General features: G+C 46.9%; 1 protein-coding gene across 3 annotated transcripts in view; it reads right to left on the bottom strand.

Annotated features, from left to right (window-relative positions):
• Sirt2 (Sirtuin 2) overlaps window positions 1–18077 on the bottom strand; it is a 55857-nt gene extending 37780 nt beyond the window's left edge. For 2 of the 3 annotated variants that reach the window (XM_077664690.1, XM_077664693.1), the window contains exons 1-8: window positions 17943–18077; window positions 15716–15858; window positions 13328–13358; window positions 10747–10866; window positions 9122–9163; window positions 3046–3152; window positions 1223–1279; window positions 580–648 (exon numbers count right to left, since the gene is read on the bottom strand). In XM_077664690.1, the coding sequence (XP_077520816.1) occupies window positions 580–648; window positions 1223–1279; window positions 3046–3152; window positions 9122–9163; window positions 10747–10866; window positions 13328–13358; window positions 15716–15858; window positions 17943–17952 (579 nt within the window). In that variant the 5' untranslated portion in view covers window positions 17953–18077. Of the gene's footprint in view, window positions 1–579; window positions 649–1222; window positions 1280–3045; window positions 3153–9121; window positions 9164–10746; window positions 10867–13327; window positions 13359–15715; window positions 15859–16765; window positions 16793–17942 lie in introns of all 3 variants that reach the window. The other variant, XM_077664692.1, reaches the window with a different exon arrangement.
• Between the last annotated feature and the right edge of the window lie 859 nt (window positions 18078–18936).

The raw sequence follows: 18936 nt of genomic DNA, 5'->3' as shown, positions 1-18936 counted from the left end.
CCAGTTCCTGCGCTTGTGCACACACCTGGCAGGTGCAGATCTGGGCACCATGCCAGCGCCTACTCGTATGTGCTGCCACATGCACACCAGGCAGGTGCCCATTTAGTCAGGGCTTTTGGCTGCACGCACACTGCAGTGCTATCCTGGAGGAGGTACGCTGAACTGAAACCACACCAAGCAAGAGTTGCGGAACGTTACTCACTCGAGAAGAATAATTCGAAATTTACAAACACTCGGATCGAATTGGATATCGAATGCTTAGCTATTCGACCAAACATTCAAAATTATTGAATATTCGCACACCTCCAAAGACAACCGCATCCCTCCATTCTTCCTATGGCTGCTCCCAGCCAGCCTCCTGTGCGCCTTCTGACAGCAGCGCCCGGGAGTTGAATCCACTCTGGCTCGTGTTAACACTTCAGTATGTAGCAAGCCCAATGTAAGCACGAGCTCATACATGTTGTGCCATATCATGTGCACATTGGTTGCCTCAACTGCTCTCACACACTGTCGTCTTGGTCTTCCAAGTGCTTTGGATGGCAGGAAACTGCAGAGCAGAATGTTACTCAAAACACGCACCTGGGTGTACAGCCTGAGCAGTAGGCCCTTTTCGTGCAGCAGCCGCAGGAAGTAGTGGCTCAATGTCGGCTACAGGAACGCAATGGAAAAAAAGAGAGCAGACACCATGGTGACACCTTTGCTCACTCCCTGGCAGGTGTTGAGGCTGTTGCAAACTACAGCTGGGACTGGCCTCACACAACTCTGCCAGGTACTCCCTCACTGTACCAATGCTTAAACAGCAATTAAGGCCAGGAATGTGTGGCACAGTTTTACGACCTCTGTGCCTTCTGGACACTGCGTTCTTCAACAGGGGTAGTGCACAGGCAGCGCAGTTGCTCGCTACCCTTGCATGGTCAACACGCTAACCCTGCACGTAGCTGACAATGTGCTCCTCGATCTGTGCTCTTGGCACATTCACAAACCGTCCTGTACACAGCCACAAGCACCAGAGTAAAAACGCACTGCTTCCCATGTTTTTCCCATGATGAGAACAAGAACAGCAAACAGCACAAAGACATGCACATGCAGCAGTACCCCTACGGTCTTTGCCAATGATGACACCACAACACAGCCCCATGCCGAGATGCAGGAAACATTGTGCTGGCTGGTACAACACAAGGCTGCTAAAGTCCCCTACCCAACATGAGGCAAATGGACACACCTTGAGGTCCTGGGGGAACAGCTGCCTGGCCAGGGCATAGAAGGGGGCCGGGTTTCGCTGAAAGAGGGCGCAACAACTTTAGCTGATGGAAACAACCAGGGCACTGGCCACAGGCAATACGGCCCACTGACTGCGTTAAGTGTGCACAGTGCGAAGGTTCACCTATTCTGCAAGCACAGAAACCCTACCGATCCTGTGAATCCAAAGTGCACATAATCTTTCAAACATTGTCTCTCCCCAAAGACAAAAAAGCTGGGCAAGAGAGACAAGAGCCAATGGAGCAGGTTTAACAAGCCCACCGAAAAACGGGCTCCATGCATAGGGTCAGTGGAGCAAGGTTACTAGGTGTAGGGAGCAATCGAACACTGGAAATGTCCTGGTTTCATTTATGTGCACGAGAGCATTCCACAGAAAAAAAAGATTTCACCAAGCGATCAACATAAGTGTGCTGCGAACAGTGGCAGCTGTGTCCAAACATGTGGCTTTCAGGGTTTCATCAAATGCATGTGATGTCATACGCGTGCTACTGCCTTTGCACGTTGTCAAAGACGGTGTGCAAGGCACCCTGGCTACCATTGTGAAAACAGTCACCAACCGATCTTTCGAACTCAGCGGGACACGAAAAATGGTCCGAATAACCATACAATCCGAAAACGCCATGAACGTCAAAAAATTAACTTTTCTGCAAAAAACGAGCTTTAAAAATAGTGAAATTCGATGCTCTCCATATCCCACTTGCAAGCGATAATATTAGACTGTATCTGAGCCACAGTCATGCTTTGTCATGTCCGCATTACTTCATGTCACGATACCCCACATTCCGATGAGACTGCAAGTGTGCCGTAAACAAATGCACATGCCGTGCAAAGCAAGAACAGTCAGTTTGCGTGGGCAGCAACGCTTGTGAAGACAGAGAGGTAACCCACAGGAAGACACGAGCTCCTTGGAATGCACTCTCTCCACTCCCCCCCATCACTCCTCCCACATCAGCTGCCTCGCACCACGGGTCCCCAGGTGGTGTCGCCCAAGCTTTGGCGAATGCCGGAGCTGTCTCATTGTCACGTTGTCAACATTATTGCGCACTCTTTGCCGGCCATCTCAATGGCAGCATAGACCACGCCACTGCAGAGAAAGGCCATTATTTTGAATGGGAGCGATAAAGAATCAATAGCTAAGCCTATCCAAACCAGTCCGTCCAATTGACTCCAGTCAGTGCCTGCCATGGAGCCTTTCACGGCGGCAGGGAACAGGTTAGTTATGACAGTGGTGCCTGCTTACATCTATATTAGGCCATAAAACAAACTTTCAGTTCAAATGCGACCTCCGCAGTATTGTTGGCGTCTATTTTAGTCCAAAAAATCTAACTTTTGGACTCCACAAAGTCTGGAATATCGGACGTGAAAATGTACAGGTACCTATGAGGTGCATGACGGTTCCTCAGCGAAGTCCGAAATATGGGGCAAGTCCAAATTATAGGAGTCCAGTTGGTTACTATATGACCAACAGAGCTGTACGGTGACTTTGAGAGTAACAGCAGAGCAGTCATTCATTTCGTTTGAGTAACATGCAATGTCAACAGTGCCTTATTATAATGCAGTGCAAAAATGCCTTTATTATTACTATGATTGTCCCTATTTCTCGGGGCAATAACAATGTTGGCAAATATTTCCAGCTGCCCACTAAAACCGACGCAACTCAAACAGGCACTGAACGGTGACATAGCTGGCACAAGATTTACGCTAATAGTCGGTCCAAAACCAGGCGCCTCATTAGATGCTTTGATTTCAGTTAATGAAGAGTCCCAGACTTAAAATCAAACTCACCCGGAAGTACCCAATCTCAAAGATGGCCTCGGGCGAGGGCAGGTTGAATTTGGCCAGCTTGGAGTAGATGCCACTGTTTGGGCTGCGGAAGTCGGGGATGCCCGCCGCTGCAACCCGATGCGGCTCAAATGAAATGCAGCATAGGTTAGGTTCTGTTCGGTCAGGTTATGTTGGGTTAGGTTGTGTTCATGATTTCACAACGAAACAGAAAACAAAACGGAGAAAAAGAAAGAGAAAGAGAGAAGGCAAACATAAATGAACGTCATGGTACTATTATTTAACTTGAGTAGTGTGTGTGAAGCAACAGCATAGAGCTGTTCTCTTTCTGACAACGCAGTGACCAACAATTTTCATCGGCCGAGTACCATACATTCTTTTGCCACATCACCGAGATACATGATGACCGCTGAAGAGCTGGCTCCAGGGAAAAGCAGGCAGCTGGTGTGTTGGCACGATTGTATCTTAGCATAGGGCACAACTCATGAACTTTCTGGCAAGCTTAAGAGGTGGCAGGAAGATTTGGAGTGAATGTTGCATTCTTGGCAAGGATTTTTTGTTTGTTTCTTCATTCAGTCTTCACTGCATGCCCAAAAACACCACAGAGGCTTGACAATGGTGCACAATGCTTTTGTGCTAAGAAAGGTATGCAATGAGCAGAAGTTAAAAATAAAAGACATGAAATACACTCAAACCCACTTATAACAATACTGCTTTTAACAATATATCGGATATAGCAATGGACAGCCGCGGCACCGTCACCTTTACAATGTGTTCTATGGTAAAATAAACCGCTTATAACAATGCTATCATACTAGATTGTCGGTTATAACAATTAAATGTAGTCATTTGGAGCCAACCCTCAAAGAAAAAAACTCGCAAACGCAGCTACCACGCCAGCCAAACTACGCTTACGGCGCAAAAAGCGCGCGCGCATATGCGGAGCCACCCGCACAGCGGCCACAGCGGCTGCAAAAAAGATCACGTGACGACACATACGAGGTGAGGCTCATGGGGTGAGCCGAAGAAGCTTGTATGACTCGGAAGAGGAGAAAAGATGGGCACTTTCCTCTGGGCAGAGGTGGAGAGGGTAGGAAGGCACTTCCTTTTGTTGCTTTTGTATCCGTGCGGGGAGCAGTCCATTCTGAGGGTGCACCGCCCGTTGAAAACGCGTCACGGCATTTCAGCGTGGGCTGCCCCATCTTTCCCACTTTCTTTGGCTCCTGCTTCACGAGCTGCACATGTTCCAAGGGCAGCGTACCGCGTCAAAGCACGTGCGTTGCCAGCATGGTTTTTATCATCTGCCATCACCGGCCTCGGTCCTGCTGGTTCTGCAAGCCCATCGGATTCCTCCCCAGAGTTCAACAATGGACGATTCTCCTTCAGGAAGCGCGGCCAGCGTGGCTCCACCGGATCAACTGACGCAGAAAAGAAAGCGAGCGGCAATATCTTCGGAAACGAAGCGAAACATTTTGAGGGAGCACCGAGGTGGTGAAAAAGTGTGCAACTTAGTACGCAAGTACGGCCTGTCACAGCCGACGGTTTCAACCATTATCTGCACCGCGCTCAAGATGACTAAAAACGAATGCCATGCTAGTGCTGGCCATGCTATGGAGGACGGCCGGAAGAGGATTCGGCATGGTGCCTACAAAGACGTGGAGGAGGCACTGTATCAGCGGTTCCTTAGCGTACGTGCTATGAACTTGCCAATTAGTGGCCTGATTTTAGCGGAGAAGGCAAAGCACTTTGCGTATCTCCTTCGAAACACCAATTTCCAGCCTCGTGGTGGCTGGATTCAGCGCTTCAAGGAGAGGCACGGAATCGTCTACAAGGCAGTCGTAGGTGAGGCAGGGTCGCTCGATGTCGACGCTAGACGGAAGTGCTTGGAAGAGACACTGCCGTACATCCGCGAAGCATATGCAGACCGGGACTTGTACAATGGTGACGAGACTGGCCTATTTTTCCAAATGCTTCCGTCGAAGGCGCATGCACTCAAAGGCGATCCCTGTAAGGGCGGCAAGCAGAGCAAATTGCGGGCGACCGTTTTCCTCTATACGAATATGGACGGCAGCGACAAGTGCCCTGCCTTCAAAATTGGAAAATCTAGGAATCCCCGCTGTTTCCGTGGCGCTGCGACGATTCCAGTTCGTTAGCGTCATATTAAGAAAGTGTGGATGACGCATGAACTTTTCCGCGAGTGGCTGTGCGAGTTCGATCAGCGGATGCAGCATGAAGGCAGGAAGGTGGCGTTGGTCCTTGATAACTGTACTGCACACCAGACTGCCCAGAAGCTGTTGCATGTGAAAATTTTCTTCCTGCCGCCGAACACGACTGCAGGCTTGCAGCCCATGGACGCAGGCGTGATTGCGTGCTTCAAGGCATTGTGTCGCCGGCGTGTGTTGAGCAGGCTTGCTCTTAGCCTGGTCATTGCTGTGCGTGAATGCCGACCCACTGCAGACTTCGCTCCTGATGGCTGTTCAATTCATTTTTGGGGCATGGGCAGAAGTCAGCTCCTCCACCGTCATGAATTGCTTCCGAAAAGCGGGCTTCGCCGGGGATATCAGTGACGCGGAGTGTCACGAAGCTCCTGCCGATGGAGCGATTACAGAACTTTGGTCTACGGTGCGCGGTGATGACGGCGACGCAGAAGGGCTTGAAGAATTCTTGCACGCCGACGATGCAGTCACCACAAACGAAGAATTGACAGACCAGGCGATCGTTGCAGCAGTCACCGGTGCGGAAGACGATGATAGCAGTGATGACGAAGATGAACCGGAGCCTGTACAAGTTGTCTCTCATCAGGAGGCCTCAAGAATGATAGAGTCCCTGCAGGACTTCATTTTTGCAAAAAACCTTTCACTCGGACATGTCCAACATTTGGGTGCCCTCCAGAACGATGTCAGCAAGATTGCCGCGAAGCAGTCGAAACTCACCGATTACGGGTTTGTTTCAGCAAAGAAGTGAGAAGTGCAAGCTATTTTTCCCTATTTAAATGCTTTCAAGTTTTCATGTTTTCTTTGTGTTTTTTTTTTCGGGCACTAAGGGATTTTTCAAGCTGAGAGGCAGCCGCAGCAACCTTCTCGTATTTTTTACAATGCCCCTTTTGGTGCCACCAAAATGATGCCTCGGCGGAGCTTGCATGTCACTTGCCATCCGTGACCCCTCTTTGCAGTTGTTATGCTTTTTTTCATGCAACCCGTTTATAACAATGATCGGTTATAACAATGGAATTTTTGTGGCACTTGAACATTGTTATAAGTGAACTCGACTGTACTAACATGCGAAAAGAAGGAAAATTTGCAGCACTTCCAGACACCTGTGAAAGACCAACGGAGGCAAAAAACAAGAAAACTCCACTCTCCTAACAATGGTACCCGTGCACAGGGTGCCAGTGCCAGGTGACTTGTCTGAAGCTTGTCGGCGGAAATACACCACAATGACGTGTTTATCAACTCAGAATGTGCAACATGTACGCACAGTGGTGGACAGAATAATGTGGACCATGCTTCCACATTCATTCTTATGTGTTTTGCGGTGTGTAAGAGAAGTAGAACTCTTTGCTGCCTTCATGTGCAAGGGCAAAAATAAATATTATAGTAGGACCCCTGTACAGTAAAGTCACTCGGACTAGCAAAAAGCTTTACTGAGTGTCTTTACTATATCAGTTGCTGGTGGCTCTCAGGATGTTGTCTGGTAATTATTAAACACTTATTAAACACGTACTTATACTTATTAAACTTAGTACTTGTTAATTATACTTAATACTTTTTAAACACAGTGTTGGGTTATAAAAGAAACACTCAGATATACCTTCCATCCAGCTCTTCTCCACCCTTTATGTGATAATTATTTATTTTCAGTCATCACACTTTATGTTATCCCTTTTTCGTTTTCATTTAAGTGTTGTAGAAATACCGAATTTGCACGAATACAACAAAGCCACGAATATGACGCGAGTTTGATTCCATGTGAAAATCAAAACTTTCTTGAACACGGCATCATCTTCCGCGGCCAATATAGTTAAGACACATACACAAATCTCACTGTGAACAACCTTATACAAAAAAGCAGCTCATGGCAGTGCCTATGAGTTTTTATTACACGTATGTGCACGATTGTAAGTCGACGTATTTTTCAAATTTTGAAAATCTGAAGTAAGGAGGTCGACTTAAAATCGAAACGAAAGCATCGCACCATAAATAAAATAAAGGCAAGACAAAAGAAATATCAGGCATGCTACAGCGTGGTTGCATTTTTGCAGCGTGGCTCCATCGCATCGCTCTTGGTGCTGGCCTTGAGCAGCTGCTATGTCAATGCGCAGAACTGGCATCCCCACCCTGCGCGAGGCGGCCGATGGTGGCTGTCGATAAGCAGCAAACCACACCAGCCCACTCCCCACGCGTGGCCGCAGATTACATCTGCTGATAAGCGGCAGCCCAATAACGCATTCGCGTTCTACTCTAAATAGGCGTCATCCAAGTATTTTTCCTTTTACCTTCAACTGCGCACTCGGCGCTCAAGGGAGCGTCGATAGTTGATGGAAGGGCCGCTGTTTCATTCGCGGCGACACTACCACTCGGAACCGCAGCGGCGCCAGGGAGTGTCGGTAGCCGACGGAAGAGCCGACGCCAGTCACACGTAGTTTCTCTTTGGCTCTGATGCATTTGACTGCTGCTGGCCGCGTTTCACAAGTTTTAATGTAGTGCGTCATTTGTGCTCTGGGTCCGGTAAGCGCTCATTCACGACTACATTCAAGATGGCTGTCATTCTTTACGCCAAAGAAACCAACTGCATGCCAGGCTGCAAGTTCGACGTTCACAACGGGTGATACAGGTGTGGCAGCTGCAGCGAAGCAAAATTTCAGCTGTTCCACGCGATGTCGTGATGTGGCTGTTTGCGAAGTGAGAGATTTAGCTGTATGACGATGTTAGAACGACAAGCTGTGGGACCACAGCTATTCTATTATTCTATTTTTAAAGGCCAAGCGCAAACGACCACCAATTTTCTTTTTTTTTCAGAAATGTGATATGCGGGGTTCGAATTACATTCGAGTTGACTTACAATCGTGTAAATACGGTAGTTTCAGTGATAGTGCTTTGATGAGGAACAAACAGACAAAACAGACCCCACATCTGAAGTTCCAGTCATATATATTGTCCTAACCATACATTTCTGTACTGCCTCAATGCTTTTATTGTCGCAGCCCAATAACTGGTTCCATGCGATCAAAGCAAATGCCAGAAGTCTAACAACAGAACGAAGCAAGCAATCAGCTAGGATCTGTCTGTGCTGATGCTGCAGGACTAAGACAGCATATAACCAAGGAACCAGTATACTGTGTACTAGAAAAATCAGGCAACAGAATGTAAGCACGAAACTGCACATCTGATTCCACTGACTTGTAGACATATCTATGCAGTCAGACAGACCGCTGTAGGAACTCTATACTGAAAGAACATTATGATGCCATCAGACACAGACACAGAATTCATCCTTGTTCACACGCTGTAGAAAGTACATTGTGCGAGATTCTAGATCGACAGAAGAAGTAACCAATCAAGGAATTTCAAGCTGTCCGTCGGTTAGCATGGCAGACAATGAAACAGCCCTGTCTGGCTCAAAGAGATAACTGTGAGCACAGAAAAAAGTAAAGAATAGGATAAAAGAGTAGGTTGAGAAGCAATGTGCGTTCACATGGCATGCTAAGTACTGACAGTCAGCACTCATCCCGTTCCCTTGTTACCACCTATGTCATGCGAGCCATGCTCTGTGCCAAGATGGCATCAGAGAAACTGCCTCAAGAGGGCCAGCCCAGGGAAACTGACGAGCCTGCACAGACATATTTCTAGAAAGACATAAGAACTAAATCACAGCTGTCTGTTAACACGCCAGAGCCAGCCTAGTGAACAGCTATGTCCAGGCTGTGCAGGTGGGCTTCAATACATTCGCTACTCTTCACACATTTAGTAAGCAATGAGAATTCGCAGAATATTTATGTTAATGCTACATTAACTCTGCTCAAAGAACTTTCAAAAGGCACAGCTTTGCTTTGTTAGTGGGCATAACGCAGCTGGCTCACCTGTGGATATGCCAGCCCCAATCATGGCAATGATGTTCTTGCCTGCAAGAAGCCAGACACCATAAGTCAATACGCACAAAGGTACTATAACCATGGGAGCTCAACATGCTCCATGATTCTATCATGTGTCACGTGTCAGGGCAATGCTCGGCTACTAGTGCTTCTGCATGCAATGTGTAGTGGTGGGCTAGCCACAGACACTCGGGACAGGCATGTCTGCTGTCTATAACCGTCTATAAATTTAATTTCCTTCATATTTCAAAAAAATTTAGCAGACGCCTAATTACATTACGTGTTGACAATGCCTGTGGAGTCGCTGCTACTGCATCTTCAGTGACATACTTCCGTGGTCACCCTCTCCCCTTGCGGGGATTCTCCACTACGGCAGGCGTTGATTTTGGTTCCATTCAACCTGACACTCTACAAATGAAGCTGAGCCTGCCATCATGCTCGGCCATCTTGCATGACCAGTGCACCTATCAGTGCACCTGCCAACTCGGCCATGTCCACATCTAATGATGTCACTCCCACTCTGGTGGCATCAATTGTGATGGTGCACCTCCTCGACTGGTCAGTGATTTTTATGACACACGATGCTGCTTTCTTTTTCTCCGATAGGCCTTCTAATGCTATCGTATTAAAATTTTTGAAACAATTTCAATTACCTTTGTAGGAACCCTCCGACCTTCACTGAACTACGGACTCCCCAAGAAATGTTTCCGCAGTTAGGGGAGCACACTAGGATGCCTGCTTATCAAATCTGTCCCCAGCAGACATAGCTCGTCATGCCTGGGCTGCACCTCAAGTGTGCTCATGCAAGAAGCATCCCAGCCTATGAGCAAGGCTCTCTTTTCCACTATCTGGACCTCACCTGAGGGTGCATACAGCAAGCAGATGGCGGGAGAGGGAAAAGAAGAGGGGAGGGGTTGTGCCCTTCTAACAGCAAAGCTTTGCTGCAGGGCCACCCTAAGCTATAACAGCTGCGGCTGGAGGTCAGCGCTTATCACATCTCCCATGTAAATCCCTACCCTAGAACTACTAGTATGTTGCTGCGAACCCCTTTACGAGGTGTATTCACAGTCTCTCAGTGGTACAGTCCACCAACTTCTGGTTTCGTCTTCAGGGTTGTCTGAAAGCTTTTTTAAGCAGCAATTTTATTCCAAAGCATCTCAGAATGCAATCTAAAAGCTGACATACACCCCAAGGTAGTTAATTTGAGTTGTGTTTCTTCTTTTTACATAAAGAAAATGGTGAAAACAACAGGTGTGCATTGAAGGGGCCTAAATGGGGATTCTCCCTCAAATGGATCTCAAAATGCAATCTAAAGGCACCACACCCCCAGGTGAAAATGACAAATGATTTATGTGGTGTAAATGCTTTAAAAAACAAATGAGCAAAAGAGTTGAAGTTAAAAATGAAATTCAAACTGTTATCTTAAGTGCTCAACAGCAGAGTGCTAAGCCATTGCACCACAGAAGCAACGGCATTAAGGCTGTTAATTGTGCTCTTACCTGTTACACAAATATCCTATTTTCCACTAGGTAAAGTGGCTGAGTCCCCACACTGTACCATTGACAGGTTAGAAATGCACCTTTCACAGGGCGAGGGTTGAGAGTGGTACCCACACTTTCCGCCCTTGATGTAGCGCACGATGCCGGCCACGCTGGGTTCGTCCAGGATGTGCACGGGCTCTTCGTCATTGCCGAGACCCAACTTCTGGTACAGGAAGTGACTCAGGTGGCTCACTGCACACGTGCCACCACCATCATCATCATCAGCCTGACTGCACCCACTGCAGGGCAAAGGCCACTCCCATGTCTCTCCAATTAACCCTGTCCTTTGCCAGCTGCGTCCACCCTATGCCTGCAAACTTCCTAATCTCATCCACCCACCTAACTCACGTGCCACCATCCAGGGGAAAATGAGGACACCTCTATACATCTTTGTGCTCCTGGCAAAAAAAAAACACTGCGCATCTTATTCTCGCTAGCATGGTGTTAGCTCAGGAGCAAAGGACACATTCGTCGCTGAGAAAATTGCACTTCAAAATTTTCCCTGCTCAAGCTCATAATGTTAACCGTTTACTATAAGGCGCAAGCTATACTATACATGTCTCACACGTATACAAATGGTACAGTTATACTAAGAATGGCTCTAGGAATTGAATGACATCACTTCCAAACCACTTCAACCATAGATTATGTAAAGAAAAGGAACACATATTTCTACAGACAACTTCTTAAAAAGACCTTAAATATGATACTAATCCCTACCTCAGTACTTTCTGTTCATAAGAAAAGTTGCACTATAATTGCAAATTTCCTTAATAGGTATTATGCAGCTGTTGACTGAAGGAAAAACTTGATAGGACACTTAAAGGGTCCCTGAAAAGGTTGTCTGAGGTTGTCTATAAAATGCTCGCATTATATACAGTGCAGGCCAACGAGCATCCATGACGTGTACAAGACCTCAAAAGCAAGCCGATAATTTACAATACAATTTTTAAAACTCCCACTTGCGCGCCTAGCGGTGATCAGCGGTGCTGGGCTTTCGCCCGAATCCGAGCTCGTTACGTCAGCATCCGCACTCATTACGTCAGCAGCGAACTGCTAGCACTCGTTTGCGCGCGTCGACAGCCAGCGGGGGGGGGCGAGTGCTAGGGGCTGGCGGAAGAGCGCCGACACTTCAACGTGCAAAAAGTGACAAGAGGAGAAGGAAAGGCGAGAAGATGCGGAAATTCAAATTTTGACTAGAGATAACTCAGCTTCCAAAAAACGCATCTAAAAAATTCTTGTTGGAGGATATTTGTGAAGCGCTGTCCTTTAGCATCCTAGGCAGATCACATTTTTGTTGAGACCCCCTTTCACAGCCCCTTTAAGTCTACCTTCAGAGTGTTGCGTGACAGTATTCCTTAGTGGCAGTGAGGTATCGTGTCCAACTCCTGACCCAAGGAACAGAGGCTCGACTCCAGTGCTTGACCAACCAATTTTTGTTTATCGAAAGTGCTTGGCTCTGAAGTCACACTCTTCTTGACCAATCAGGATTTTTCTTTCACAACGCCAACAAAAGCTGGGTTCTCCACTGAATGAGACCCGTAATGCTGTCACATTAAAATGCTTAAAAGCTGAACAATTTCTAAAATTTCATTTTCCCGCCAAATGGGGCCACATTACACTGTACAACTGCACTTGTAAACACACAGAGAACACCACAGAGGCCTAATAGCAAAGGACAAAAACACTGAATGGTTTTTTGATAGTTTAGATGTATTCGGAACAAAAAATAGCATATGCAGGTGCACTGTTGTCCATTTGTGGGCACCTGAAGTAAGTGGGACATCATGTGTCCCTCTTTCCTAAAAGGGTTAAGACCAAAAGGGACTCTGTAATGATCGTTTAAAAGTGAATAAAAATGTAGCCTGGCCTCAGAGTCCAGCACAAAAAATTGGCCTTAACATCATCACAGTTTACTAGTGAAAATGACCAGTGGTTGCAACACACTATAGTGTTACATTGTTCTGACCTTTTCTGACTTACAAAAGCTCCGGTTTCAGTCAGAGTAGGCTCTTTGCAATTAGAACACGGTTGCCTATCCAAACAGGCCAACTTTAATTTGTCTTTTTAACAGCCACTGAATGGCACACCACCGGCAAGGGAGGACAGAGAAGTGGTGCAGCACCAGATCATCAGGTGACTGTACAAGGGACGTGGTCACAGACCAGAGCTCTACTTTAGCAGAGAGTACATCCTGTTACACCTGGTGGCCACTACTAGCTTTCTGAGTGGCAATCAGTGCAACTGCGATCTCAAATCATGACCTGCCTGCGTGCAGAAACATACAGTGTTAGGATAACAAAACATTGCCAGTGTTGGGTACTTGCAGCAGACTTTTCAGCAGCAAACTATTACAAGATGTTATCTATGCCTGCTAAGAGGAATGCTAAAGCTGGTTCAGATGCAAGTGACTGAGCGAATTGAGCAGTGCGTCGCAGCAAAAATTTTCAACTCGTTGGAACCTCGCTGCTCAAACTGCCAAAACAGGTTTTTGCGCTGCGGCGACACGATTTGCTAGCATTTTCGCTTGCATGTTAAACAGAGTTTAGAAACAGATCACCACGAGAAACCTCTGACAGAGACCATATAAGCTTCACCATCTGAATGGCACTTCACAATGTGACAAAGAATTACAGAAAAGAAAAACACTTACAAAGGTCAGTTGGCTGTTCGGGCTCGTCAGCCTGAAAAAAAAATAGACAAAGAAAAATAAACACTCCATTGTGTGTGATTGCCTTCACTTCAGAGTGTGAAAGGGTCTCAGAGTAGGCAAATGCAGCCCACCTCTCACTTCTGATGCTGCAAAAACAAAGGCTGCACAGAATGCTCACTTACATGACAACAACACTGGAAGAAAGAGAGAATGACAAACGTTTATGCAGCGAACTCCTTCTGGGCAGTGCTGAAAGCAGCACTGATGAAGATCAGCAATGCCAGCAGCATCAGTGACACACGACATGACCCCTATTTTCCCGGCTACAGACAAACAGTCATGTCCTCATCATGTGCAAAAAGCAACTAGTCCAAAACAGCCACCACGTTCAAAATTAACATCGAATGGCATTTCTTGACCAATCTGCAAATGAATGCCACATTTTATTCACATGGGGCATTCACAATATTATTTTCAGTTAACACATAAGACGATGACCATGGCAAGATCCCTTGTGTCTTGTCAAGGGTGCGCGCAGTGATGGGATTGGCCGAAGTCACTTTGGAGCAGCTTTTGGAGCAGCCAGAAGTGCTTTCTGGCGCAGAAAATTGAGCATTTGGAGCAGATACACACTGTATTTTGCAGTGTATAAGTAAGTATTTTTTTTTCTAGATTTTTCATCGGTGCAACTTATATACGGCGAAAAACTGCGCACGACCACGTGCCATCATTTGGAATTCCCAATTACTACGTTTGAAAAAAAAAATCCCTGAGCAAAAAAAGAGCACAATTCGAGTCGCTTAGAGAGTTTTAGTGAAGCACAACCCGCTACCATGATCTGGTTTTGCGGGGACCCAGCTGCACCTGCGCAGTGATAGGTGAGCGCTTCTCAGGGGGCCATCAACACATCTGCAGGTAGCTCACCACGGAAGCGGCTGACAGTAGCAGAACACTATGCTAAAACTCTTTTTAGCTCTTTCACTGCAAAGCCATAGGCCATTGTTCATATATGACTGACGTTCTGAATCTGTCGCCAAAATTCAAGTCGGTGCTCCTGGACAAGCTGCGCCATGTAGTTTGCTTCTATAACACCAACTGTTTGGTTTCAGTTTTGTTTTATCATCACATAGAATCACAATCTCGCAATAGCTGGACTGGATGCGGTGGTGGCACGAAGCACGCGCCACAGCTCCCACATCCAGTTCATTCATACTCTCAAAAGTTTCAATTTGCATGGAGCCTTGTATGTCGCACGTTGTTTTTGTGCTCAACATGGCGCCACCTGCGAGGCGAGCAAGATAAGATGTAAAACTGAAGTTCCATGCCGTTGAATATGCACTGCAAAATGGCAACCGGGCAGCAGGGAGGCAGTTCAACGTGAGTGAAAAAACTATCCGGTACCAACGCAAGCCCGCAAGAACGCTCCAGTCGATGAAGCCAACAAAAAAGGCAGGGCTCAGAAAGAATTACTTGAGGATTGTCTGCATACAGCAGCTGCTGCACATGAGTATTTTGGTCACACTCACTGACAAAGCAATCCTCAGCAAGTTTTTATAACGCCTGCTGCATCTTGTCCACACCAATCGCCATTCTCTTCATGGCAACCCGTCCTTTTCAGTAAGGACGTCACGAGTTTAAATCGACTGGAGGGAAAATTTTCAAACACAATTTTTTCAGTGATAAATCCATCTTATGCAAAAGCACCGAAGTTTGGGCCGAATCACCATGGTCGTCGAAATCCTTGTTTCGTGGTGCGTATATGCTGTGCTGTGGTGCGTATATGCTGCCCTGCAAGAGCCGCCTAGCTGGATCCCCTATCTGGATGCATGTGAGTGCCTCCCAGACTTTTGATGTTTTGGAAGGAAGGGTCATGCAGGGGTATGGTGGCCTGGTGTTTTGTGGCGTAAGCGTGCTTAGACTTTTCTTTTCGGCACTATTTCCATGCAATAAAGAAAAAAAAAGTGCACTGGCGCAGCAGTTAAGCGATGCGGCACTGCACTGGCAGGGGCTGTTTCTGTGACAGCCACCCGTACGGACAGTGTGACCCGTGTTTCTCTTCCCGAGCACCCTCTCACGCATCTGGCACGACACTCCTCCGAACGAACCTATCCGAGCTTACCCGAGTAACTCGGGTAAGTTCGGTTAGTAACTCGGGTTGCTAGGCAGCGGCACAAGATCGTACGTATGGTGACAAGATTCTTGCTCGATGTTGGTTACATGCCAGCAGGTAAGGACAGTTCCTGCTTTGGCTTCCTCAATGCCAGGCACAACCGTGATATGGCAGTTCAATGCAGTTTGGCCAGCGTTTGCCTGGTATAGCACAGTTTTGCTTGCAAGTGAAGATAAGGTTTCCTCCACGAATACTTTGAGTAGGAATGTGGAGCCCACCTGGAGCTGGGAGGATGCCCGGCTGCTGGTGGCAGCTGTTGCCGGCTGGCTGCTGCAGGTGCATGAGGGCGCTGCACTCGCCTCGGTCGACTCCGCCGGTTGCTCCTCTTCGGCCCCAGGGAGCAGGCGCGAGCTCTCCCCTTCTGCACAGCAACACCATTATCAGTCCCCCTGAGCCTGTCCAATGCTCCAACAGCATGCATTATGTGGACTCACAGTGTCATGCGTCAGGGCCCAAAGGAACGCACAGCACAGCACTGGCCCACTTACGAAGCTATAAGGAAGATGCTGAGTTGGAGCCATCTCTTTGAAGACCCCTATGATTACACATTAAAGCTTATTCCTTAAGGAATTTCCCATTTCCTAGCAAGAGTTCTTCCCTGTGAGCACTGATCGTACTGCTCTGGCCGTACCTTTGGCAACAGGCAGGCCACTTTAGAGCGACCCTGCACACCACATTCAAATCAGCCAAAAATAAGGATCAAAGTAACAACCATGCTATAGGCAAGTCAGCAGCGACACTTTAGTCACATGACATTGCAGACCCTTAATGACATTCAAACTTGAAAGAGTTTCACAGCCATTCAAGGCGATTTTCAAAGGCAGTCAGAAGCTCCACTGTTCACTAAGCATGTTGCAGCGGCATTGCTACCGTCAAGTTTTGTTTCGATAAATTTAACAGACAGCTGTCACAAACATAACTTCCTTTTCATATTTATTTTTTACTAGCCATAAGTTACAGTTGAAAGCCTTACTCTGAGCTAGGTGCAGGTATTTATTTTCTCTGTTTTCATTATTGCTATCTGCTCATTTTTCATTTTCCTTATATCTGCCGTTTTACAATTATAAATGACTGTGAAAGAGGTGCTGCAGATGAAGAATCTCGGCTTCCTTCGAAGGTGGCTGCTGCTATTAATGCATCTGAACTCCAAAACTGAACAGACAAAAGCCAGAACTGACAAGTTTGAGAATGACAACTTAAACCACTATACTCAAGAACTATATTATGTAATGTGTGTTAAAATTTGTCAACTCAAAGCACATACTTACTCATAAATTTTTGTTTTCCAAAAGACGCTGCACACAAAGGTACACACATTAGCATTTTAAATTGGCACTTTAAAGTCTTCAATGCCATTGCGTTACTTTGTTGATTTGAGTGACAGCTCAACCTAATTCGTTGAAAAGGTTCGTGTTGCACAGTCTGCACAGAACATGACATGCAGCTGGGCTTAATGACACATCAGTTTGACGCCAATTAAAATCCCTCCGTAACATGGGTATAATATAAGGATTTGTGCCATCACGAGTCAGGCACGAGCTCAGAGGAAATATTTACACCTGAAGTATTGGAGAACTTACAATTTACAAGTGCCACAAAGGCACCAACATACTCTTCGTAACGCGGCGGAAATCGGTACCTTTAATCCCTTTACCACTATAGGCAAGTAGGCAGGACAACATTAAGTTGATCGCTCATGACTATAACCACTACACGAGCACCAAGACCCCAAACTAGCCTGCTAATGACTAGCACAAGTAGATCGAGGCAAAATTACGCGGTCGAGGGAACTATCTAGTAGCATCGCAGCTGCCAACCACAACTTCCACAGCGCTGCATACCGTGGAAGCCTCTCTCGCTTCGTCACACAAAACAATGTAGAATAAATGCAATGGAAAACAATGCATCACCTAATTGCTGATGGCACATGCCCATACACGTACCCATGCTTGCGCAGAGACCGAGTCGTCCAAGTTACTGCTGCGCATATGCAGTTAAACTTAATTGGACAACGCGCACCAGTGTGCCGGTAAGGCTTTGCGCGTCGATGCCGCAAGCATACTGGGCATGTGCAGTCCGAGATTAGTTGATGCATTGTCTTTCGACCTTTTCCACAAGTCGGAAATGCATGTACATACGCATACTAGCTTTCAACACCGGCCAGCAGAAAGATTTGTCAGCTGCCAGAGGGATCATCCGAGCACAGAGGATCGAAATTATTTCAGAGTGAAATGCATGCACGTCCCGCAGGTAGTACTGCTAGAGCACGTATACTACGCACCAGCTCACAGGGCTGGGCACTTTGCAGACTCTACGCGTTCAGGAAACACGTTGGGTAGCTTTGGGAACATCTCCGCGCACCGACGCGATCCGAAACTCGGATCTTGCACGATGTTGGCACTTCTGCCCGGTGACGCACAAGCCCGACCGACAAAGCGCGCTTACCTTTCTCCATGTCGAGAGGAAATTCGCTCAGCAACGAGCACACATTCTCAAAAACAGAATTTGAAGCGCGTCAGGCAAGCGACAAATCAGCTGCAGGAAAGTGAAGCGCTGCCATGCAGCCTGCAGGAGGCGCTGGCTGAACCGCAGTAAACTAGAGAGATAACAAACTTGCAGTTTGATGAAGCGTTGTGCCCTCGGCGGCAGGGATAAATAGGGAGGCCAAAATTTTCCCTTATGTAATCACATATGATTACTGAGTATATTACTTCGATCCGCAAATTCTCGCGCTGCCACACACAACTTCACCCGAAGCTTTTATCATATCATATGTGAATATCCTCTTCATAGCTTCATCCACGGTCATTTACAGCAGCAACGGCATGCTAGATCAGCTTTTTAAAGCGTTTTTTTTGCTATTTAATTTTTAAAAAAGAACAGACACTTTGCGAACGTAGCCACTCTATTGAATTAAGGCTCGCAAGCGGAGGAGCGGCACCTGGATACAATACCTGGAGCAGGTTAATCAAAACCTCAAACGTGTTCTGTGCGATGTCAGTGCATGTTAATGATCCCCAGGTGGTCGAAAATATTCCGGATCCCTCCTCTACGTAAGGCGCCTCATTCTTATGTATCCATATGTATCAGCAGCGCGAACACAAAAAGGAAGAAGAAGAAGATAGTACAGAGCGCTGATGTACTATCATGTATACTATTGCCACTCCTTTTCCCGTCAAAACTTTCCTGTATCCAGTAATTAACCGCCTGTGTCTTGGCCACTCCCCCGTAGTGGGTATGTGCCAGCAACGTCTGAGGCCTTCCTTCCTTCCTTCCTTCCTTCCTTCCTTCCTTCCTTCCTATCATGTTCAGCGCTCTTCTCCTTCTTCCTTTTTGTGTTCGCGCTGCTGATACATATGGATCGCAACCAACTAGCCCGGCAGATGGTGTTATTCAACTTCATTCTTCCTTTCTTCTCTCACTCCCTCCTCTATCCTTT

This window comes from Amblyomma americanum, chromosome 5, assembly GCF_052857255.1.
Source record: "Amblyomma americanum isolate KBUSLIRL-KWMA chromosome 5, ASM5285725v1, whole genome shotgun sequence".
In the NCBI taxonomy this organism is placed as follows: domain Eukaryota; kingdom Metazoa; phylum Arthropoda; class Arachnida; order Ixodida; family Ixodidae; genus Amblyomma; species Amblyomma americanum.
The sequence above is the reverse complement of the archived record's forward strand: the minus strand, read 5'-3'. Positions and strand labels throughout refer to the sequence as shown.